This window comes from Oryx dammah, unplaced genomic scaffold (genome assembly GCF_014754425.2).
Source record: "Oryx dammah isolate SB20612 unplaced genomic scaffold, SCBI_Odam_1.1 HiC_scaffold_8, whole genome shotgun sequence".
NCBI classification, from domain to species: Eukaryota; Metazoa; Chordata; class Mammalia; order Artiodactyla; family Bovidae; genus Oryx; species Oryx dammah.
The window spans coordinates 11240389-11266045 of NW_024070192.1; the positions used below are offsets into that span (position 1 = coordinate 11240389).

General features: G+C 49.9%; 1 protein-coding gene across 3 annotated transcripts in view; it reads left to right on the forward strand.

The window, feature by feature from the left end:
* Positions 1-25657, forward strand: part of RPTOR (regulatory associated protein of MTOR complex 1) — a 320305-nt gene that overhangs the window by 279238 nt on the left and 15410 nt on the right. For all 3 annotated transcript variants that reach the window (XM_040244786.1, XM_040244787.1, XM_040244788.1), the window contains exons 21-27: positions 3402-3520; positions 8495-8598; positions 9197-9380; positions 10558-10668; positions 20114-20219; positions 23353-23467; positions 24671-24795. In XM_040244786.1, the coding sequence (XP_040100720.1) occupies positions 3402-3520; positions 8495-8598; positions 9197-9380; positions 10558-10668; positions 20114-20219; positions 23353-23467; positions 24671-24795 (864 nt within the window). The remainder of the gene's footprint in view (positions 1-3401; positions 3521-8494; positions 8599-9196; positions 9381-10557; positions 10669-20113; positions 20220-23352; positions 23468-24670; positions 24796-25657) is intronic.

A 25657-nucleotide genomic window follows, 5' to 3' on the forward strand; every position in this document is an offset into this window, starting at 1 on the left:
TGACTGAACATTGGAAAAGAGGTTCTCAAAACCATGGCAACCTAGGACATCCATTTATTCCCATCTTCTCCCAGGAAACTGGCCCCTCCCAGGCTCCCCCTTCCCCCAACTGTCTCCAGAGCACTGGAGGTCTCACCTGCCGAGAGAAGTGCTGTCCCCCCACCACAGCAAAGGCTGATCGCACGTGTCTCTACATGCTTGAGCATGTCTGCCCGACGTCTGTGAATCTGCACTGGGACCTGGCTCTGTGTCACCACCTTCTGAAATCTTTGATGTCTCCCTCTGTGTGTTTCTCACCCACTCAGCCATTTAGCCTACTTCCGCGTGTGTCCCCAGTCAGTTCTTTCCATTTCTGGGCCCCCCACCCCAGGACTAGGCATTGCCTTTTCGCTCCCCACCACCCCTGCAGAGCAGACCCCACCACCACCACCACCATCAGCTCTGCACAGACCGCCATCCAGCTGACACCATCACAGAAACTCATTTCCTATAAAGTCCAAGGTGTGGCCAGCACTCAGGTCCTCCCTACTGAGAGCTGCCTGGCCTTCTTCATAGCTCCCACCACTGCATGCACCACCCAGACCAGCCGCTGGCCCCTGAGTGGGGCCTGAGCACCTCTGTCTTTACTCCTCTCCCGCACCCACCTCTCCATACAGCAGTGTCACCCATTCTTCTCTACCCCGACTTTCTGTGGCGTCTCAGGAGGTCCCTGACCCATCAAGTGCCTTCATGTTACACACTTAACCCGCAGTATCACATCAGGCTCTGACATTGCTGGCGTAATCAACAGGTTTGGTAAAGCTGCTATTTCTTGCTCTCCCATGTGGCTGGCAACCTCTCCTCCCTTCATCACCTGCCCTGCTCTCCCTCACCTGTCCACCCTTTGCCCTTCTGTCCCTCTCTCCCTCCCTCCGTCTCTCCCTCTCTGAGCCTTACCCCATTCTGATGTCCAGAGTGGGGGAGGGAAGGCCCCATGCTTATGTCTCACCTTGTCCTCCAGGTGAGACAGGGTGGGGGGAGTCTTCTGAAAGGGTTGTATAGATGCATTGCCCAGTCTACCCAGGGCTCTGTCCAGTAAGCAAAAGAGGTGGGCAGGATCCTCCCAGAGGGGCTCAGTCAGGGTTATGAAGAGGGGAAATGCAGAACCTCCAGATGCGGGGGCTGATTCCCAGGGAGGCACCCAGCCCAGTCCTGCGATAGAAAGTCAGGGTCGGTGACCCCTAAGACCCAGGCAACAGGTCACAAGTGACAGCTCCTGCCTCCAAGAGGTTCCACCTTCCTTCTCCAAGCTGCCTTGCCCACCCCCAGGGACTCTGGGACCCAGAGTTGGCCACAAAGCTGTGAGCAAATTTTCCTACACCAGTGCCATTTAGAAAGCTGTGGCCATTGCTCTGAAAAATAAATCCTAAAACCATTAGTTATAATCTTTTATTACTTTTAGTCTAGACTTGAAAATAGGCTCTCAGCACTCATGGGGAGTTTGGTGAGTGCCAGACACTGCGCCCTGTCTGAGTTCGCTCAGCCCAGCAGCACCCACCCCACTCCCCCATCCCCCGAGGGGCTACACTCGGGGGGTCCGAGCTCTGTGCTGCACAAACTCAGAACTTTCCCATTAGGGACAGCAGGTGTAAAACCAGGACAGTTCACAAAACAGAGAGGCTGAGATGGGGTGGTCAGCGCCAGGAGAGCAGTGACAAGGGGGTGGCAATTCCAGGCTCCTGTTCTGTTTTCGCTAGTGAATCGTATACCATTCACTGTGGTCAAAGACAGTGACAAAAATTAGATTTTTTATTATTCCCTATTGGACATGAATCTGAGCAAACTCCGGGAGATAGTAAATGACGGGGAGCCTGGAATGCTGCAGTCCATGGGGTCGCAAAGAGTCGGACATGACTTAGCGACTGAACAAACAATAAATTGAATCAAAAACAGAGCTATCAAAGTCGAAATCTTCTGCAAGAGAGTCAACAATAGTAATAAAAGCAGATTTTATAAAGTAAACGGTACCCCTTTCTCAGTACCCAGTGCCACCCTGTACTCCTTCTGCATGTTCATGCCAGAGGCTCCTTGATTAAGGTTCTCATGGGCCCCTTGGCCCCCACTGTTCCCTTCCTTTCTCGGTCTCCCTGTTACCACATGTCTGTCATCTGTAGTCAAGCAGACATTTACTGTGCCCATCACAGCCTCTGTCACACAGGGAAGCTACTGCCCTGGTCAGTCTGAGCCCAGAAACAACAGGAGAGAGGTCTGCCCAGTGGCTGTGCTGAGCGTGAGGGGTCTTTGTAGGAACGTCCCATCCGTGGACCGCTTCTCCTGACTGAGTGAGCCATGTCCATGAACGAGCTCCACCTCGTTCCCCCTGGCGTTGTGAATCGGGACCGTGCACAGAGCGAGTGTGAAGTCCTATGGCCGGAGTGGTGGGAGAGACCTCCCAGGCCCAGCCTGTCGGAGGTCAGCCTGTGCAGGCAGCTGTGCTCCTACAGAATCATTCAGAGGCTGTGGCAGCTGTCAGCACCTTTTCCCACAATGAGGGTGGAAGGATAAGGTGATGGGAGTTTTTGTAAATGCTCCCTGGAAGGTATTTTGTCTGTAGCAGTCACTTGAGGAGCAAGGCCACTTGCACACACGAGTGAGAAGTCAGCCTCCTCCAGCTCCATCACGCTGCAAACAGGAACCACAGTCGCTGTGGAAAGGCGGCCGGGGCCATGCCGCCTCCCGTTATGAACGAGGTGTCAGGCGCAGCAAGCCAGGACTTGTCCATAAGCATGGACATGGGGCACACAAGAGAAACTGACCTTTACTCTGAACCTTCATTTCCCGTCTCTCTTCTGTGATTTGAATGTCGTATAAAATTCATTCCCTTTGAACAATGGTGTCCATCAAGAAACACTGTCCTCCAGTGGCCCTTCTTGTATTTAAATTCTTCATAACTAGAGGGACTTCCTAACCAGGGGCTGGCCGGTCAGATGACATGTGATCACAGCTTGTTTGATATCCTCTTTTACTCCCTGTTGTTGAACAGGCACTTCTTTTCAACAAACCAATTGTCCAGCTTCCTCCATGTAAAAAGGATGCAGTGGGATGTGGCTTTCTTCCTCATCCAGGCCTGCAAGGAAGTCCTGCCCCTTTCTAACTTTTCCTTTCAGAAAGATCTAGCCGCCAGAGATGAAACTGTGTGATCAAGCCTGTTCACCACCTGGAATTTCTGAATCTCGGGCACCTTAGCAGATAACAAAACCAGAACTTCCCATAATCCCAGCTCTTTTAAGTGTCTACCTCCTGGCGTGCTTAGGTCATCAGAAGAGGGAGCTATCCCAGAAGGGCTGCGCCGCCTCCACCCCCCCTCCCAAGCACACAGTGGCAGCTCCTTGTTATTAACAGCTCCTGTTTCTCTTTCCCAGGAGTTTCATTCAATAGTGTTTACACTCAAATTTGGAGAGTCTTGCTGCATCTGGCTGCGGACCCCTATCCAGATGTTTCTGACTTGGCTATGAAAGTGCTCAACAGCATTGCCTACAAGGTACGTGTGAAGGGCGGTCTTCACAAAGCTCTCAAGACCCTGGTTTTCAGTTATGAATATTCATGCAGAGAACTCCAGGCATGTTCAGGTCTCCACCGTGGTTTAGAGACTTCGAACAAGCGTTTTGAATTCAGAAGTTCACGAACTCCATGTGCACGTAGCTTGTGTTGGGGCATGTGTCACTTGCCCACATCGGGTGGGACATCTGTGTGCCCTGTAGCGACGCCCTCTCTTCCATTCCCAGCACTGGTATCCTGCGATTTCCCTTATTCATGACCGTTCTGACGCAAGGAAACTTCCAAGAACCAGCTTTTGGTTTCATTAGTACAGTTGACTCCTGCACAAACAAAGGGGTTAGGGCCACCAGCCCTGACCCCCTGCAGCCTGTCTTATCCACACCTCCGCATCCCTGGATTGTATACTACCACAGTGGGTGTTTATTGAAAAACACATGTGTTTAAGTGGACCTGTGCAGTTCAAATCCATGCTGTCTGAGGGTCAGCTGTGTTTCTCTGTTGTTTTTCATCCTCCATTGTATTGATACCAGCTTTTAGCTTTATTGCTTCATTTTTTCTGCTTACCCTGTTCAATTTTCTCTTCTGATTCTAGTTTCTTACGATGGAAGCTTAAGTCATTGATTTTAGTCCTTTCTTCTTTAGGGACTGTAAACTCTCCCAGTTGTTCTTGTGAGCTCTGGGAATTATTTGACTTTTCAGTGGTTCTTTCCCCACCATTATGGATTTTCACCCCACCTTCAAGCGAAAACTAATCACACATTCAAGGAGCCTACCCTATAGACCCTGGAAGCCCTCTCCTCTCTGCCCTGCAGTTTCCATCCACCCCAGCTTCCATGCTGCTTCTGTCTGCCCCCTCTGCTTGCCGCACTGCCAGCCTATCTGGGTGCCCTTCCCCCACCACAGCCAGGTCTGCGGGAACTGCCTGCAGGCCAGGAGCTGGGCAGTGAGTTCCCTTCTCTCAGAGACCACAAGCCTGCAGTACCCAGTGTCCGAAAACAGCTATTTCTTTTTTCCCAGCTGGGCATGGCAACCCACTCCAGTATTCTTGCCTGGAGAATCCCATGGAAAGAGGAGCCTGGCAGGCTACAGTCCATAGGGTTGCGAAGGGTCAGACATGACTGAAGCGACTTAGCACAACGCACAGCAACAGTCTTTTCATGAATAGAATGATAGGATGCAGCAATAATGAATGCCAGAAAGAAGTCACTCATTATAGCATTTTTGAAGATTTTTATAACTTTCTGATTAAATTTTAGGCTTACAGACAAGTTGCAAGAAGAGTACGGGGAACTATCATCCCTTGTCACAGTTGACTTGCTGTGTGTCTGTCCTCATCTGACCCTAATCACTATGCAGAGGTCATCCACAGGCTGCCAGCTACCTGAACACAAGTGGCTCATAGTGTTACTCGCAGCTTCACTCCTGATCCGTTATTTTTTCTAAACTGGTTATCATGCCGTCCCATTTGCTGCCACCTCACTGGGGTTAGCCTCCCACTTAGCCCAACCTCCTGCAGCACCTGGCCTCCTGCTGACACCATATTTGTTTGGTGTTCGATTCCTTCACCAACATATTTCTTCACTGGTGAAGTTCTGTCATTTCCTTTTCTTGTCTGTGGCTGCTATTTCAGCTCCTGGCGGCATCACAAGTAGTAATAACACAGTCTTTCATGTACTCAGTTTTAAACTGCTGTAGCAACCAAGCTCATCTTGAAGGAGCAGTGAGGATATTGCAGGAGCACATCCTAGGTTTATCCTGGGCCTGTGGTCACACGTGTGGCTCTCTCTGGAAGCAGAGACCCCCAGGTCCACAGCGTTCACTGCACTTCCTGCCTGTTGGCACTGCCAGCATCATACAAAAGTGCTGGGCATTACTGTTGGCCCTCTCGGGCTCACTGGGTGGCTTATTTCACATGGACCTCCCCTTGACCCCAGTGAGCCCCTCGCCCACTTTCTTCATCATCCTACTGCATGACTAGCCACAGAGACACCTGAATGCTGTCCCATCCTAGGAGTGGGAAGTCTTCTCCATGTCTATAGAAAAGAGGCCAGTGAATTAAGTTTTTTCGCTCTATAATACAAAACTGAGAAATAGACCAATCATCTCCTTTTTCAACCAAGAATAGGATTGATTCAAAATTAAACTTTTCTAAAATACATGTTTGTTACAGCATATTAGGGTCTGTGCCCAAGAGAGGGAGGAAGTACAGTCTTGAGGAAGGAAATAGAGGAAAGGAAGGCAGTCCCAGCAAAAGGCATAGTGGGACTCAAGTGTGCCTCTGTGAAAATGAAGACTCCCCACCATGCCCAGTCCTGACTTCACTGATGCTAGTTCTCCTCCTGCGAGGCTGAGGATTGAGGGAGCCCAGGCCCCCAGGAGTGGGGCTCTGCCAACTACCAGCCAATTCATCACAGTCACCACCGTTGCTTGAAGTGAATTCTACCTGGGACTTAGAGTCCAAAAAGAAAGTTTACGTTATTTACCTAGGAAGTTTGGTTTACAGAAAAATTCCTTTCTAGATAAATAGAGTCATGTGTTTCATAGATGTCCATTCTCAGTGCTCTGGCTTCCAGGTCCCCTGCCTCAAGTTAGCCCAGAATTAACTGTGAACCATCCTTTGGGGAGTCATTCCTCACGCACGAATCCAGATCCTTGGTGTGCAGTTAACAGGGACTTCTCTGAAACACTCCCTCCCCCAAGAGAGAGCAGCCAAAAGCCTCCTTTGGTGTCCTGAAGCCTGACTGTGTCAGGATCCAGTTAGGAAACTCCTGTCCTCATCACCCTTGTCTCTGTAGGGTGTTTGCCCTGAATTAGACTTTCCCAAGTTCTTATGAGGCAACATGTTTCTGGGAGAAGATCTGCAGAGTAAGAAAGTGCTCAGAGCTGGAGACAAAGCAGGTGTCTTACTGTGGCCCAGGCTCCCATGACAGAGACCGCCCCCGTTAATGGCAGGGGGCAGGGAGCACAGGTGGGGCTGGCGTGTGCACATGTGTGTGTGGCCCTGCAAATCGTTCTGTTTGCACTGGGCTAAGAGGATACATCTGAGCTAGAGTCTGACTGTTAACAAGGTGTTTGCTGCCCTCGGAAGAGTTGGCCTGTAGCCGTGACCATGTCCCGCCACTGCCCTTCCTCTTCTGGACTCAGCACTTGCCTCGGGCCTTCATCAAGCCCATCTGCTGGTCCAGTGACTCCAGTGCAGCATCAAGGAGGGGAAGATGACAGGGCATCTCAACACCCTGAGAGCCATGGGCAAGTGTGCTCATGGTCAGTGATGCTCCCAGCAGGGTCCTGAGGCCTCACAGACCCACGCTCCATCCTCCTTCATAACAGCCCAAACCTGACACCCAGCAGGCACACCGGTGTTTCTATGTTACTCTTTCCTGACTGTATGCTCTCTGTGAAACAGTAACTACAACCAGCCCAGAAAGGGGCCTCCCTGGAGGGTATCTCCCACACCTGCTCCCTGAGCAGCCTCTGTCCACACCAGTCCCACAGACAGGTGGGTCTGCGTGACCACTGTCCGTTCAGGCTCACCACTGCAGCTCTGCAGCCATGGATGTTTGCTGCACAAATAAGAAATGTTAGGCGAAGAAGCATCATCTAAGCCTGAAACCCTACAGTCGATCACCAGTCACAGGGCTTCCCCAGCCAGTGGCACGCCCACCTCTCAGGATTTCTAGAACAGATGGAAAACTAGAGCTGTGTGTGGCAGCCATCAGTGTGAAGTGCGCTGAAGAAGCACGGTTGTCTTCTTTGCCCTCAAGGCCGAGAGAGAACAAGCCAGGGTTGTGCCGCCTCCGCCCCTGGAAAGAGTGGGGAGGCTGAGTCAGTCACCCCCAGCCCACACCTTCTCTCCTTTGGAGCCTCCTTGGATGGGGGCCTGCAGGATGGGGGTCCCTGGGGAGATAGCTCCGTGGGCTGCAGCTCAGGCAACAGCAGATCCCCTGGGCTTGGGGAGCCTTTGAAAGGTCGTGGATTCTGCTAAAGACTGTATTTCAATCCAAAGTCTTTCTCCATCACCTCCCACTGATTTCCTGGAAATTTTGAGGAGGCACCTAGTTTCTTAGCTTAAATTTCTTTTCTCCTTTTAGACTTCTAAAGGAATCGTTTGGCTCTCAGGCTTTGTTGGGTGTGTGTGTGTGTGTGTGTGTGGTGTGTGTGTGTGTAGGTCAAATAATGTAAATACCAGAGCAAAACAAACATGAACAATACAACTTTTATAATTCAGAAAAAAACAGCCTTTTAATAGGCTGGTTATGATCCAGTTCTAGCTGTTTTCATTTCACAGTGAAGGCTTATCTGGAAAACATTGATAGTATGTTGGTGGTTTTGTTTTCTATAACTTTCTGCCTGTGGGCTGAACATAGGTATGGCCTTCATAACTGCCAAGAGAATGATCCGGAATGGGAGGTTCCTCTGTAAGTAGCCAGTCCAGGGTTCTCCTGGAGCACGTGATCATGGGAGAGAGGGCAGGGTCTCGTCTCTATTCACAAAGTGCTGCCCCCAGGGGGTTGTTTTGAGCCTGCCCTGAAATGCGGAAGAACAGTGAGGTGAAGCCTGGGCAGGCTTCTTCCGGAAGTGGCAGCTCTGCCCAGGAAGCTGCTCCTTCCAGGGGAGCTCCTGCCCCAGTGGGCGCCTGGGCATGCCCAGCCCTCATTAGTCATGGCCCAGTTTCGTCACGTGTTTGTCACATGGGCGCGGGGGGGATGCATCCCTGGAGCCTCACTGGAGTAGGTGAATACCTTCCAGAAGAGCTACAAAATATCACTTTACCTACAGGGTGGCATTTCTGGGGAAATTTTCAAGTAGGACCTTCCATTCCTGTGAGATTTCCTCAGCCAAAAGCCCTTTTCTGTGACTTTGAAGCCACTCAAAAGCAGCCACCAACCTCTGCTTGTCTTGTAGCCTCATGTCGTCACAGTGACCACCCCACTCACTTGTCCCTTTGCTCCTTCAGGCCACAGTGAATGCCCGGCCTCAGCGCATCCTCACCACCTCCTCCCTCACGCAGTCGGCGCCCGCCAGCCCCACCAACAAGGGCATCCACATCCACCAGGCGGGGTGAGTGGTGGGCAGCCCGCCCCCCAGGGTCTGGGGAGGTTCCCTACACAGCCTCTCCCGCCCCTCCAAGTCCGCAGGTTCTCTCTCACTTATCTGAGCCCCATAGAATCCTTTCCTACCTTTATCTGCACAACTGTTCAGCAAAAGCTGAACTGAACCTGACTCCATTCAGGATTTTATCAGAGAGGGTCCATGTCTTCCAACGAGTGACCAGCAGGTTGGAACCCTCCTCGTAATCAGTGTTCACAGGGCTGTGCACTGGATCCTAGCGGAACACATGTGCCCTGCACCCTCCTAGGGCTGACTCACAGCCCTGACCAAGCTTGCCTCTGGCTGCACTGGTTTTCAGGGGAGGATGGTTCTTAGAACCTGTTCTTAGAATGGTTCTTAGAAACTGGAAAGGGTCATTAATTTAGCAACAGCAGTTCAGGTTTGGAAGTCACATCAGCAAGTCAGGTGATTGAGGCTGTTCCAAGCTGGTGACCCTCAGCCCATTCCCAGGATCTGGGGGTGAGTGGAACCAGTGGAGGTTGCTTGGGGTTTGATGTCAAAGGAATGGGCTCTGGATAAAACGCAGTTTCTTCTTCCCCAACGGCAGAGGCTCCCCTCCAACATCCAGCACAAGCAGCTCCAGCCTGACCAACGATGTGGCCAAGCAGCCTGTCAGCCGAGACCTGCCTCCAGGCCGGCCGGGCGCCACAGGCCCTGTAGGGGTACAGTACACGCCCCACTCCCACCAGTTCCCCCGGACGCGGAAGATGTTCGACAAGGGCCCAGACCAGGTACAGATGTGGCTGTAAACACTAACTTCCATCAACATTCAGTTACACCCCATGGGTGGGTGTGGTCTCTGCAGCTAAGTTAAACAAGGCTATTCAGGACAGGGAGGAATTGGCACCTTTGTTTGTCCGAGTTGTGAGAAAACATACTGGGGTGGGCTTGGAAGCTGGGGCCTTGTGTCTTGTCAATACTGCTTGCTGCCGTCCCAGCCAAGCGGACACAATATAGAGAGGGCATTCTGGATACACCAAGGATGCATCTCAGCTCACCAGTGTCCAGCGATTTTAGTAGAAGGTCACAGCAGCCTGCAGGCTGACTTTGGAGCTGGAGCAGGTGTTGGGGGTGGACAGGTGTCCACACCTGCTGCTAGCCCCGCCCACCTGGCTTCAGAGCCGCCTGCTCCCCTTGCCGCAGTGGCCAAGGGGCAAAAATGGCCACAGGCGCCTTTGTCAGGTTTAGCCTCCCAGCTGGACTCTGCCTGAGTCAGCCAGGAGGAGTGGCTGACCCACAGTCCGTGAGTCCTGGCCCAGCAGCGCTGCAGTTCCCCCGGCAGGCGGGAGGTAAGACCGTATTGCTGACTCCATCTCTCTGGGTAGCAGAGACTCCTCTCTGGGGCACTTCTCCAGCCCTGTCATGGGCAGTGAGGCCAGCCCCTGCCCCGCCAGCCCAGCCCACACTGGTTCTACAGCAGAGAACAAGCTGACCCACCACCCCACCACAGACCAAGTGTTTTAGTTTTAATGTTTAGAAGTCCCAGACGGCCGAAGCTCTGCTGCTCCCTTGTCGAGGAGCCACAGGGCAGGCCGAGGTCCTGCATGTATGACTGGCCCAGGGGGAGCGACAGCCCAGGGACCAGGCAGCAGAGGCCCCGTGTGGGGCTGCTAGACCCAGTGCTGAGGACCAGTGTCAGGCTCTGCAGCCCAGCCTACCTCGGCCGTTTCCGGGGGACGCTCTGCCTCTTTGCACAAACTCCGAGCCCTGTTTTGACAGTCAGCGTTCCTTGGTCACCAGGACACAGAAGTGAGAGGACCATAGAGATACTGTCCTCAGAAACCTGACTACTGACACCTATGCCTCGGTCTCCAGAGAGGGACTGTCTCAAGCTCACAGAGAGGGTTGGGGTTACATGACTAACTCTGTTTCTGTCTTCTCCTCTCCTCTTTTCCAAACGCCCCAAAGACCACCGACGACCCAGATGATACTGCCGGACACAAAAGTTTCATCTCGGCCACAATGCAGACAGGGTTCTGCGACTGGAGTGCGCGGTACTTTGCCCAGCCTGTCATGAAGGTAGCCGTGCGTCGGCAGCTCTCAGGATTTAAAGCCAAAATTCCCCAACCAGCACTGCCCTCATCTCCTCAAAAGCGAGCACGGGCCTCCAGAGCCCCGGCCTCAGGCCTGGGTGGCCTTTCTGCTCTGAGCTCAAGGTCTGATCCCCACTGGCTTGCTCACTGTGACCCTCAGGGGCCGTGACTCCCACCAGCCCACATGCCATTGTGCAGGCCTGGCCCTAAGCCATGGAGTGGGGCAGGCACAGGGCTCTGTTGTGCCCACTGGCCTCCTGTTCCACCAAGCATGGCTGTTAAGGGGACACCAGATTGCTGTCATGGAAGCTGGAATTAACGGTCAAAAAAACAGCAAAAGAAACTGACTTCACTTAGCTGCCTTTCTGAGCTTGCCAGTATAAAATGTGTCATTTTGCCTTGATTGGCAAAGTTACCCAGGAGCTCCCCAGGCTTAAGCCGCTTCGGGCTTTAGGGACTGTCAGACTGAGCTAGCTAGCTAGGGCTAATCTGGCTTATTCTGGGACACTGCCTTCCAAGTTTGATGATATGACATGCCCTTTCACTGCAGACTTGGGCCACACATTCAGGGTGCCAGGGTGGGACAGAGTGGTGCTATCAAAACAGAATCTTGGTGCCCATCTTTTTACAGGGAGCACTGCAGGGGCTCATTTTAGACTTTGATGGTCTAAAGCACGTTGTTACCTTCCTTTCCCCTCATAGATAATGGAAAATTGAAAACTGCAGCTTATTCTTACTTGTGTATCAAGCTATATATCCAAGAAATTTCCAGGAAGAGTGTTTGGACTGTATTACAGCTTTTCTCTTACTTTCCTGTTTCTCTGTAGTGATACTGGCTTTTGCCAATTACAACACAGAATAATGGTTGTCAGTGCCTGAGGCAGGTGGTAAAGGAAAAGCAGTCTCTCAGTAGCAAAAACTAGAATCCAATGTAAATATCCAGCAGGAGGAGAATGGTTAAAGAAGGTTGAAGTACTTGATATAATACTACTGGAGCTACTGAAAAATAAAGCTTTGAAATTAGTAACTTAAGAAAATGCTCATAACAAAATTTCCTTAAAAGGGAAAAAAAAAAAAAACAAGACATAAACTGGCCATGAGATGACCAGAGTGTCCACACTTAGCACACAGTACCTTTATAGTCTGGAGCTGGAAATGGCAACCCACTCCAGTATTCTTGCCTGGAAAATTCCTTGGACAGAAGAACCTGACAGGCTACTGTCCATGGGGTCACAAAGAGTTGGACATGACTGAACGACTGAGCATGTACCTTTATATCAGGGAAAAGATATATTAAAGAAATGATCCCAGGAGATCACTGAGGCCTGTTACAGTCAACCAAGTGTGTTGTCCACACCTGGGTCCACCTGCTCCCACTGATCTCTCGGGCTTCTCTGGCTAAGGATGGAGAGAGTGAGCAAACACGAATTTGTCCCAGGAGATGGTTCGTTGCTGGTGCAATGGGTAGCAAGTCATCCCTTAGATCTGTGGCACATACTGTCTGCTTTGAAGTTAAGATGGGTGAGTCTAGTCTAGAAGTAACAAACAAATCCATGATACAGTCTTCTGCTTCAGGCAAGTGTGGTCAAGCGACACAGACTCTAGGTGGCTGGTCCACCATCTCACTGAAACTGCAATGACTGTAAGTCACAGAAGCTGCTGGTAGGATGCTGAGCTGCTGTTCTTGAAGTCTCTGGGCATGCCTGTTCTCAGTTCTTCCTGTGGGAAGAAGTGACATAGGTAATCCAAAACACATTTTTCTTGAACATAGACACAAACTTGACTTTTCCCCTAAGGATCTGCTTTCCTTTCCTAGGCATTGGGTACTTAGAACTCAGGCGCCCTCTGTGAGCACACATCAGCTGACCTTGGAGGAAGGTTCCTTGGGCGAGGGCTGCCGTTTGTGGGGACCCCTACATATGTGTTTACATGTTTCACTCAGGTGCTACCCACAGCCAGCATCTGCTCTGGGTCTGAGCCATGCCCCCCTTTTTTTTCAGCAAGTTCCCCTGCCTTTGTGCTCCTCTGTGTGTGTTCTATCTGGGAGTGTGTCTGAGAATTCCCGCTGGGGAGGGTCCCGCGTGTCACTAGCCTGGAGGAGACAGAGGCTGTGAGCCCAGTGGTCTGTCCCGGTGCATCATGCTGGCTCCCAAAGTGGACCCTTCAGTGCAATGAGGGGAGAAAGGTCCCCACAGGATGAAGTCAGCTTTCACTGCGGAGCCTGCGGGAGGAGCCAGGAAAACAGTTGCTGCATGCATGTTCTTTCTGACTCACCATGTTTGTGGTAACAAACTCCCATTGGATGTAGCTTGAAATGACAAGCTCGAGGTGTTACGGTTGAAAATGAAGTTGTTACAGTGAGTTTTGTCTGTAATCCCTGTTGGCAACTTAGGGTGCTTAGGACTCAAGTGATTTTTCTTTTACTTTAATTAGAGACCTTTTCCAGACTTTAGAAGAGGACATGTTTAATCTCATTGCTTTTTTTAAAAATCTTATTACTTTTTCCAGGTGTTATTCATAAGGGCCTTCTTTTATTAATTTAATTAATCATTGAATGACACGTTTGTGCAATAAAATGCATTAAGAACTTTTTTATTACCCTGTTTCATATGCAAATTAAAGGTAGCTCAAGGCTAGGGTTGTACCTCAGAAAGGACAGAAGAACCCCAAACTCTAAATCACTTCAGAGGTAAGCATAGGAAACTACATTTTCACCAGATAAAATTATGCCCAATATTTACAGTCACATGCAACTAATGGTTAGTGGGATTGAATACTCAAAGCATGACTATAATGACAGTTTTTGCTGACTTTTTATCAGTTCACAGTCAGATTTCTTACAGGTCTGTGTGACCAAAAAGAACTACATTCTGGACTGTTCTCCTTTGATTGATGGCACCCCATCTCTCTTCTCTGGTTTGGTTTCCAGAGTTCATATCTCACTTTAGGCAGGATATTAAAAATGGTCTGTCTTGTGCTTAAAAAGTAGAGGCATACTGAAATTTGTTCTGATTATAAAAATAATATGAATTCTTTTTTCATTCTCAGGTTGGTAAATTTCAAAGATTGATTTCTAACAAGAGGATGGATTACTGGGGGGTATAGGGTAATAGAAAGTCTCACACACTATGGGTGGCTGATGAAATACTAGCTTGGTATAGGGCAGTTCAGTAGTAGCTATCCAAGCTATAAATGCGTAGGCCCTAGAAACCAGCAGGTGAAGAAAGAAATGGCAACCCTCTCCAGTATTCTTGTCTGGAAAATTCCATGGACAGGAACCTGGTGGGCTACAGTCCATGGCATCACAGAGTCAGACACAAGTGAGCACAGCACAGAAACCAGCAATCCCACTCTGCGAAGCAGATCGTAAAGCCACTACTACACGGGTATGTAATAACTTTTGTCAAGAAATGCTGTTACAGATTATTTGTAATAACAAAATTTTGAAAACAAAAAGAATATTAGTAAGGAGACAGTTAAAAATGATTCATCTGTGTAGTAGACATAGACATTAGTCAGTGAGCTTCATCTCTGTGTGAGGCTTTAATGGGATGTCCTTGATATAGTAGGTCAAATAACATGATGGTCCAAGACATGTGCACAGATGTTGTGGTTCCATAGATTTGTGTAAGCATCAGAGGAAGCTTGGAAGGTGACTCTTCATGCGATTACTTCTAGAAGGTAGGACTGGAATCAGGGCAAGGGACTGTCCTTTTTACATTATATGCTTACAGCTCTTTGAATTTTTTAAAAAGAACAATTGTTTGTTTCATAATTCAGGACAGATTAAAATATAACATTTAATTACAAAGAGAGCTTTATAAAAAAAAAAAAGAGCAAGTAAGACTTCTTGTACTTCCATTTCGTTGTATGGAGGCAGCATTACTCTGTTACCAAAACCAGTCAAAGACATTAAGAGAATAAAAATCTACAAGCCAGTATTCTTCATGAACATGGACCCAAAATCCTTAACATAATATTCATAAATAAAATGCAGCAGTACATAAAATAAATTCTACACTGGTGACCAAGTGGATTCTATCCCAAGAATGCAGAGTTGATTCAGCACTTTTAAATTAATCCTATAACTGACCATATCAACAGACTAAAGAAAAACCATATGATCATCTCAGTAGCTGCAGAAAAAGGATTTGATGGAATTCAACAACCATTCAAAATAAAAACTCCTAGCCAACTAGGAATAGAAGGAAACTTCTTTACTCTTATAGTGGGTGCCTACAGAAAACCTACAGTTAACCTATTTTCACTGATAAAAGACAGTGCTTTTTCTCCAAAACCAAGATGTCTGATCTCACCATTCCCATTCAGCATCCTCCCAGAGGTCCTAGACAGTAAGGCAAGAAAAGAAAATGTGTACACATGGGAAGGGTAAAATAAAACTCCATTCACAGGCAATATTGTATGTATAGAAAACCCTAAGTAATCTGAAAGATGCTGCCAGAATAAGTGAGTTCAGTAAGATTGCAGGATACAAGGTCATCATACAAAAATCTGTTTATTTCTGTATGAACGATTGGAAATTACAATAACATCCCCCCCCCACCAAAAAAACATGAAGTACTTAACTTAGCTACAAATCTAAAAAAAAAAAAGCAAAATCCAAATGGTGAAAAATGAAAAACATTGATGAAAAAAATCAGAGAAGATTTAAATCAGTGAAGACCACATTCATGGGTTGAAAGACTATGAAGTTCAGATGTCAGTTCTCCCTAAACTGATGTATATAGAGCAATGCAGTCTGAATCCAAATCCCAATAGACCTTTTTAAATTTATTTATTTTTAATTGGAGGATAACTGCTTTACAATATTGTATTGGTTTCTGCCGTATATCAACATGAATCAGCCATAGGTCTACATACGTGCCCTCCCTCTTGGACCTCCCTCCTGGCCTTTTCTATTTAATCAGCAAGCCTATTCTACAATTTATGAGGAAAAGCAAAGAAACTAAATTAACCAAAACAATTTTGAAATAGAACAAAGTTGGAGGACTTTTGCTGCCTGATTTTGAGATTCACCATAAAGTTAAATAATCAAGACGTGGAATTGGTGAGAGGACAGACACATAGATCAACGGGACAGAACAGAGTCCAGAAATAGAGTCACATCAATACATCCCATTGATTTTCCATGGAGGTATGAGAACTATTCAGTTCAATGAAAAGAAGGTGTCTTTCCAGCAGAGTGGCACCGTGGTAATTGGACACCCATTTGCCAAAAGTAGAAATTCACTCACTCACACCTTGTACAATAACTCACTCCTTAAATGTGAAGCTTCGAACCATGAAACTTCTGGAAGAAAATCTTTCTCACCTTGGATTAGGCAGTAGTTTCTTTAATAAGGCACAAAGAGCACAGGCCTCACAAGAAAAAGTGGCAGGTTGATCTTCACCAAAAATCGATAACTGCTTTTTGAGTAATCCTGTTAGGAACATGAAAGCATGAGCCACAGACCAAAAGAAAATTAAAAAACACATATCTGATTTTTTTTAAAATCTTGTATCCAGTATATATAAAGAATACTCAAAATTCCATAATAAAGAAACAAGTGGCCCCATTAAAAACAATGGGCTAAAGATGTGCAGACACTTTACCATAAAAAGTACCCAGGCAGCAAATAAGCTTGAGAAAAGATGTGTAGCGTCACAGCAGTTATTCACAAGGGAAGTCGAGTTCCCACAATGAAATAGATACTGCGTATCTGTTAGAAGGGCTAAAATTTTCAAATCTATCAATACCAAGTACTGGCAAAGGATGCAGAGCAGCTGAAACTTTCATACTTTGCTGGTGCAAAGGCAGAATATTGCAAGCCCTTTGGAAACATTTGGCCCTTTCTCATAAATTAAAGACGTGCTTACCATAGAGCTCAGCAATCCTACTCCTAGATATTCACTCAGGAGAAATGAAAACTTCTGTTCATTCAAAAGCCTGTACTCGAATATTTACAGTGCCTTTATTCATAATCACCAGAAACTGAGAACAACCCAGATATCCTTCACCGGGTGAATAAACTGCCAGAATATTTCATATGTTGAAATACTAATTCACCAAATGTTTTCTAAATAAACATACACACTATGGATGAATTTCAGCTGCGTTATGCTCAGTGAAAGAAGCCAGACTTAAACTGTACAGTTCATTTATACAGCATCTGGAAAAGGCAAAACAAAGCTACAGCGATGGAAAACAGAGGTGGTGCTGGACTTGGACTGGGGGGAGGGCCGGACTCCAGAGGGCATCTAGCAGTTTGGGGTGAAGGAACTATTCTACATGTCCATTGTGCATGGTTACGTGACTATGGGCCCCAAAGGGTGAGACTTACTGCATGTGAATTGCATCTCAGTCACCCTGATGCTTTGTGAGGCGTGGTCACATGATAAAAAGGCCTGTATTTAGGTATCAGAACCTACAGTGAATTCTGATCTGCCCTTCAGAGCTTCTTCCTTAGCAGTCAGTGGCCTTCAACTTTATAACTCCTTAGACATCATACCCAGAGGAGACCAATCAGCCCACAGCCAGTGCACTCCCTCCTGGTACTGCTGACTCCGTCATTGTTTGGGGAGGGTGGTTTGTTGTTAAACAAGGTCTCTGTCCCACCGCAGAACTCGCTTTGTTTCTGGTGGGAACCCAGGAAGCTCTCTGGTGGGGATTTCCATGACCTCACGAGCCTTCCAGAGGTCAAGCTTCAGTCCTGATAGCCATGTGCCTGTTGTGGATTTTATCCCATGCACTTGAACCCCTTTAAATTCAGAGGCATTGAGGGTGTGCCCTGTGTTTCACAAATTCATAGTATAAGGACCTGCTCACCTGGCAAGGCCTGCCATCAGGCTTTTGAGACCCTCTGGTCTTCCTTTGTTCCCGGCCCAGGCTGCCTCAGTGACAGGTGAGGAGCAAGGGGGATGCCATCACCAGCCTTCAGCTGTTGGCTCCACGGGAGGCCTCAGGAGGTTTCAGCATCATAATTGGTTTCTGTCTGAGGAAAAGCCAGGTGTTAGGAATCCTCAGCCTGTCATGATCCTAATCATGTAACACTATTAGCCTCTCTCACGTCCCTCCAGCTCTGCCGGGAGGAAAGCTCAGCACGGTCTAGGTCTGGGCTTCTGTTTACTCGGAAGCTTCTATTCAACCTGCAGAGGCACGTGGGAGGGGGAGGGGCAGGGCAACTGAGCAGATAATTAAGAAGGGCTGAGCAGGAAACTGTCTGGTCCCTCCATCCATTCCCGTCCTTCCTGGCCAGCTGACGCCTGCTGCTTCTCACAGCCTCTGTGCTCTCCCTCTCCTTGTCTCTCTCCACCCACACCTCCCACACTGTCGCTCTGCTGCCCACCCCCGCTTGTCCTAGTGCTTCGTGGTGATTGTCCCCAGGACGGTATGTGCACTGATTCCTGGGCTGTGGTTCAGTTCAGTTCAATGCTGCGAGTCCTTCTCTGAGCTCAGCGGGGCCACTCCCCAGAGCTCCGCGCTCTGCTGCTTAGGACTCAGCCCAGGGCAGTGATGCCGGGCTATGCGGTGGAGGTCAGTCTCTCTGAAGCCCCAGGGCGCATGTGGCCACACTCCCACGCACAGCTGCCTCCTGCCCCCTTCCTTCCTCCTGTCTGCCCTCACCACATGGAGAACTTCCTTTCTGTCTGTCCCACTCCCTCCCTGCTTCCAGACCCTTTCTCTAAACCTGCAGAAACCAGAGCTTCATTCTGATTCTGTCTGTCTTTTCATCTGGAGGTTTTCTTTTTATCACTCTATGTTATTGGTTATCTGTAATTTCTTTTCCAATAATCTCTGGATTGTTATGAAACAAAACCAACTGGTAAAAACCCACCATCTATCCCAAGTGCCTTTGTGGGGTTATGTCTACAACACTAACTGCTCTGGAGGTTCTAGGTGACTTTTCTTCTGTTGTCTCAGTGTCAGGATATCTTTGCTCTTTTGCTGGCTGTAGGTTTGTGATTTTTAAGAGAAAAAAGACAGGATTGTAGCAGTGAAATCCTGGAACACAGACCCCTCTGGTCTGTGCACAGGGATGAGATGAGGTTTCAGGTTGTTTGTTTGTGATCAGAGATAGCACGGAGCATTTGAGAAGACACAAAAGTGCTCTGTGACCATTTCGAGTAATAACTGCCTAAATTGTGACCTAAACTGCTTCCCATCTTCTCAGCTATGCTTGCACACAGGCAGGTACACCTGACCACATTCACCATTCTTCATCCCGATGCTTTCTCCAGCAGAGAAGATGACTTTTAAAATATTGAATATGGGCTCCCTCTGCCTATGCAGTGTTACCTGGCTGAGTACAAGGCAGGTTAGCTCTCAGCCAAGAGGAAGTAGGGTTTTTCCTAGTTTATTTGATTCTTTTTATATTTGAGAACTTTACAGGTCTGAGTTTTCAAGCAGGCGTTAGGCAAGTTGACTGTATGACGAAGGAGATACATCGTTTTTACACGACAAGTGATTATGTTCTGAATATAGTAAATTTAAATCCTAACTTACTGTTTGCTAAGTGTGGCCCTCTCCTAGACATGGCCCATATGCATGCACACTGGCCATGAAGCAAGAAGGGCCCTTATCCAGGAAAGGGGACTGTTCCAGCTTCCACATACTTCATATGCAGAAGCTGATGAAGGAGGGCAGAAGTTCCCAGGCATAGGTTTGAAGCTCCTTCCTCACTCTCCACCCACATGGAGTCTGATGCCACCGTGGGGCACCACTCACCTGCCCCTTTGCTGTGTTCGGTGGATCCTGGCAGGCAACGGCTCCTGCCCGCCCGGGGTGAGAAGGCCCCGCCCCCAGGCCCAGGCTGCCTCTCTGGCCCCAGGGGCCAGCACTACCCTGCCTGCTGCCCTCTGTCACTTCTCATGAGCGCGTTCATCTTCTAACCAGAGGCTTCGTTTCCCTTTGGCATCAGAATAAAAGCAAACCTCTCTGAGCACACCACATCTTTTTCTGATTTTGCATTTAAGGGTACAAAGGAGTCTATCTAGTGTCCAGCACAGCAGAGCCCTTTATGTCCACTCCTGCAGGAAACACCTGGCCCTTATCCCTGCACCTCCCCCTTGAATTCTGTCTGCTTTGAAAGCAGCCCCCTTGCTCCCCTGTCAGAGTGTGACAGCTTCTGGCCTCTGTGGTTGGGCTGTTGGAGGCAGGGGCTTCCTAAGTCTCTGCTCCACGTTCCCAAGCCAGCCAGCCCTCCCCCGGGTCCCGGGTCCCAGAACCTCCACACCCAGCTGTCAGCAAGGGGCAATGCCCCCAGCACAGGGAGGGAAGCAGGTTCGGGAGCTTGGTGACCACCCTCTAACTGTAAGGGTCTGCTCTGACTGCTGTTGGGCACTGGGCCGACCAGAGAACCAGGTTTCTTCTGCACCTGCAGAGGGGGAACCCTCTCATTTGGAAATAATTGTCTTTTTTTTTTTTGCTGGAGATTCCGGAAGAGCATGACCTGGAGAGTCAGATCCGCAAGGAGCGGGAGTGGCGGTTTCTGCGGAACACCCGTGTCCGGAAGCAGGCACAGCAGCTCATCCAGAAGGGTAAGGGATGTCCTCAGGGGCCACCGCAGGCAGTGAGCCGGCCCCCACTTGCCCTGGTGCAGGCAAGGAATGAGGCTGGCGGAGATGCTCCAGGGAAGAAGGGGTGCCACTGTGGGGCACCACTCACCTGCCCGAGAAGGCCTTGTCCCCGGGAACTCTGTGCCTTTGTCCCCAGGGAGACATGGGATCATCGTCCAAGGAAACTCTTGTCTGACTGGCGGCCTCTGGGACAGTCATGACTTCTACCTTTTGTCATTTGCAGAGAGAAGGGAGCAAGCCCTCTGCAGGCCCTGGGGTCCACAGCAGGGTGGCCTGTGTCCCGCCATGGGGAAAGAAGACAAACATCAGGCCCTGGTTGTATTTGCCTGGACCCCACAAGGCCCCCAGATAATTGCTCCCTGTTACCCCAAGCCTGTATATCAGTCACATTTTGACCAAACCTTTTACTAAATTTGCCAACATGTGCCCTAACTGCCCACTTTGCATACCCTCCAGCCTCACCCCACCCCACCAGTGTGGGGACGTGGGCTGCCAAAGGGAGAGCTGCTGGGTCATGGGTCCCCCTTATGTCAGCTGCATCAGCCCCCTACCCTCAGGCACTAAGGCCAGGTGGGAGGGGGCAGCCAAGGGGCTCCACCCTGTGGTCAGGACAGGACCAGAGCACTGGGCAGCTCCCCCGCCTTCTCCTCCCTCTTTCCCAGCAGTACAGCCCTCAGGGCCCAGGAGCCAACTCCATCCCACAGCTGTGGGTGGGCTAGTCTTCCAGCTCTGCCTGAGCCCTCGTTGCTGGGCCAGCTTTGGGCAGCAGTACTGCACAGACTAGATAAGCAGACTCCTCACGCTTTTGTGGAATTAGTTTCATGACCTTCTCTCCCTATAGTGTCAAATTCCCTTGATTATTAAGGATTACTTTTTTTAAATTTTTTTAAAAATTTATTTATTTATTTGGCTGTGCCAGGTTTTACTTGCAGCAAGCAGGATCTTTTTAGTTGTGGCGTGCAGCATGTGGGATCTAGTTCCCTGAACAGGGATCGAACCTGGGCCCCCCACACTGGGAGCATGAAGTCTTAGCCGTTGGACCACCAGAGAAGTTTTTTGTATTATGGATTACTTTTTAAAGTTGCGGCTGAGGACCCATGAGCCCATCCCTACCTGCAGGCAGCCTGGAGTTGGGATCTCATCCCTGGCCCACCTGCCCAGGCCTGGTGCCCCTTGAGCATTTCCAGAAGCAATGCCGTTTCAGAAGCACTTCGAGTGCATTCACGGTGCTCTCGTTGAGATGCTCAGGTCACATTCCATTAATGCGGGGTCACTTCTCCTAAAACCAATCTTGGTTGTTTGTAACTCACCTCTGTGAAGGCGCATTCTAGATGTAGAGCCCCCAGGGATGTAGAATTCAAAGTCTGCCAATTTTTCCAGGAGAGCTTGAGCTGCCCAGCTTGATAGGAGCTCTTTGAATTATGGTGTCAAGGACCTATTTTCTTGGAAGTCCATGGTTCTTTAGAACCCCGGGCCTACCGAAGGGGACAGCAGGATGAATTGGTTTCCCTGTACCCACAGGCGGCCTGGGAGCCAGTCTGCTGCACACAGCGAACATCTGAAGGCAGTAAAGGCCACATTCTGGGCTGGTGTTGCTTCGGTCAGCATTACACAGGGAGTGAAATTAGAGCTGGTCATTTGAGAACCAACCAGGTTTTGCAGACAGAAAAGAAAAAAATCATCTTTGTAAATTAGGGTCAGGGGTTCTCTTTTCCAGTCTTTGTGGGCAAAAAATCTGCTTGCCTGACCCACACCGAAAGGAACTGCTGAGCTGCTGGAGGCCTTGGCAAGTGAGCTTGCAGGCAAGAGCCTCACTGCCGACAGACATGGGTAGAGAGGGCAGGGCCACTAGCCAGGGCACAGCCTCCTCCACTGCCTGTAGCGCTCAGAGCCTGGACTCTGTGAAACGGTGGTTTCATCTGAGGCCAGCCGTGTGCTGGGAAGGATGTGAATTGTGGAATATCACCTACGGGCCCAGCAAAGTCATCAGACGAGTCCCCGAGGCCCCAGGAGATGAGCTGGGAAAGTTAATGCCGCCTCTCCTATCTGTGACCCCTCCAGCCAGCGCCCATGACGCTGCAACCTCACCATTGTGCCCAGATCTGTGCGTGAGTGCAGAATGCCTGCCGTGACTCAGGACCTGGGTATCCCCTCGTCTTTCCTGGGTCAAATTACACCCCCTCCCTGGGGAACCTATGGCTGAGGGGAAGGGCACCTCTGGGCAATAGGTAAACCCTCCCAGGCCTGTTTGCCTGTTAGTTTAACCCCATCCTGATGATTCAGTGGTTTCCAGTGTTAGCTGTTTCAGCCAAGGGAAGCGAAAAAGACTGAAATCGTGGGTGACAGCAGCTCACCCAGCAGGTGCCAGGTTCACGAAGCATGAGCCACAGTCGCTCTCCTCTGTGTCACCCGAGACCAGCTTCCAGCAGCCAAGGAGGGGGTGACCCCGGGGCTGAGTGTTGTGGGGGCTGCTTGCCCTCCACGACGGGCAGGTACAGGGGCCTGGCTCCTCTGTATGAGCCTGCATCCTTCTGCAGATACATGTGTGAACCCATCTGATGTTCCCCACACTGGTATCCTCTTCTCGTTGCTCTTCTAGAGCTCCTTCAGGGCCATAGCAGCTTTTCCCAGCTACCTGTGTTGGGGCCTAGGGAGCAGATCCCCGTTCACGTCCCCTGTGTGACTCTTGATCAGCTGTCTTTCCATCATTTCAAGGTTCCCGCCTTTCCAGACTGGAGGCCCCTGCCTCCACACAGGACTTTGGCTGGGTTACGGACAGTGATGGCTGAACCCAAGCTTTAGCCTAAGGTCTGAGTTACGAATCGCCGCCTTACTGAACTTTATTCCAAAGTCTGTGACATTCTCTTCAGAAACCCTTCACCCGCGTGCACTGCTCTAAATATTGCCGATGGGCTGTCGTGAGCGTGAGCCGTGCCAGCCTGTCTGTGCAGAGGCCCCGCCCAAACTCTGCCTCCTGCTTCCCTCTGGGCCCCTCCCAACCCCCCAGTATGAGGGGCTGACGTCAGCCTTGACAAAACATGGCAGTGACGTTTACTGCAAATTGAGGCCCATCGCCATGTATTTCCCTCGGCAGGTATCACAAGGCTGGACGACCAGATATTTCTGAACAGGAACCCTGGTGTCCCCTCCGTGGTCAAGTTTCACCCCTTTACACCATGCGTGGCCGTCGCTGACAAAGACAGCATCTGGTATGGGGGCGCTTATGGGGCTGTCCTTTCAGCTGGAGAACAGGTAGTCCCAGGAGTTGTAGGCGGGACACCCCGAGCCTTTGGGCTGCTTCGGGGGTGGGGGCTAGAGAACTTGCCAGCAGATGTCTCTCCTCCTGGTGCTGCCCACACCCTCCCAGGGCTGCATTTGGCCACTTTACCGTGGGCGCTCCAGTTCCTGTGCAATGAACAGAGAGCAGAGCTCAGGGGCTCATTAGGACCCCCCAGTGACAGGGCATGGGAGGGACCCACTCAGGTGCAAGGGCAGCAAGCGTGCAAAGGGAAAGCATGAGTAACAAGACACCACTTTAACTCATAATGACTGTTGCCCTTATGTCACTGAGAAAGTGCACACTTGATGGGAGAGACCCATGGGGACGATTATTTTTATAGCTGATAAAATGGACAGAATTCGTACCTATTTCTTATTCTTCTCCTTTTTCATACATAACATAAAATTTACTGTCTTCTCTGTTTTTAAGCTTGCAGTTTAGTGGCATTAAGTGCTTTCACCTTGTCGTGCAGCCATCACCACTGTCCACTTCCAGGACTTTTTCATCACCCCAAACTGAAACTGTGTCCCATTAAACACTGACTTCCCCTCCCCACTCCCCAGGCCCAGCATCCACCACTTAACTTTCTGTCTCTAGGAACTGGTCTGTTCTGGGAACTTCAAATGAGTGGAATCATCTAGTATTTGCCCTTTTGTGATTGGCTTATTGCACTTAACATACCGTCCTCAAGGTCCATCCGTGTTGTAACAGGTGTCAGGACTTCCTTCCCTTTTAAGATGGAATAGTGGTCCAAGAGCATGGATCACATTTTGTTTCCTCCTTCATCCATCAATGGGCACTTGGGTTGCTTCCATCTTTGGCTGTTATGAGTGACACTGCTGTGACCTGGGTGCACATCTCTTGGATATGTACACAGAGGTGGGATCCTGGACACGTGGTACTTCAGTGTTTAGTTATCTTGAGGAACCGCTCTTGTTCTGCATGGCAGCTGCACCATCTTACATTCCTACCAGTAGGGCACAGGGTTCCAGTTTCTCCACATTCTGACGATACTTGTCCTTCTCTGTGTGTTTGCTGGTGGCTGACCTGCTGGGTATCAAGTGGTATTTCCTTGTGGCTTTCATTTGTTCCTCCCTGATCACTCACTGTATTTCTCTCTTATTCCTTGAAGCTTTTGGGACTGGGAGAAAGGGGAGAAGCTGGATTATTTCCACAACGGAAACCCTCGGTACACAAGGGTCACGGCCATGGAGTATCTGAATGGCCAGGATTGCTCCCTCCTGCTCACGGCCACAGGTGAGTAGGGTTCCCATGGTGGGGACCTAAACCCTGATGCAGAGATGGCAGGGGACAGGTGCAGGACCCCAGCACAAATTGACAGCAAGGTTCCTGTGACCTCAGTTGTTTCTTTTGATAAAGGGGACTGACCAGTCCCAAGTGGAGGCCACCATCATGAAAGGCATACCTAGGGGGAGAGGTCCTGCTGGCAGCCCTCCCCAGGAAAACAGAGTCCAGCCCCAGCCCCAAGACAGCCCCCTGGCAGGCCTCAGGCAGGGAGGGGAAGACAAACCCCCACAGTGGTGCGGGAGCCAGTAGGGTCTGCGGGGCATTTGACAACAGGTCACAATGAGCCTATCTGAGCTTCAAAGAGGATGCAGAGAGGTGATTCCTTGGAAACAGCAGACATGGCAGAAGGACCAAGGGCCCTTTGGGAGTCAGGTCCCAGTGGAGAAGCAGCATGAGGCCTAAGTTCTAGAGCAGGGAGGTGTCACGTCTCAGCAGAGATCAGGCCGAATCAGCAGATGGCAGAGCCAGGGACTCTGCTCGACACGAGTTCCCCAGTGTGTCCCCAGGTGACCTTGAACTCCCTCTGCAGCTCAAGGCCAGGTTCTCCATGAGGGGCTAGTGAGGCTGGAGAACAGGGTCCTGGGAACAGCAACACCAGGAGGAAGGAAGGAAGGACAGACAGACCAGGAGACAGGTAGTGGCCCCACATTCAGGCCCACCTGGCTTCCCATCTGCTGGAGAACACTGGGACCTCTGCCCCGTCCTGGGGCTGGAGAGGCGGGGAGGGGCGTCCCACCGGTCTCCTGAGTGGTGTGACGGGGTGGAGAAAGAGGCCCTGCCCCTGTGAGAGACCAGCTCTTCTTGGCAGATG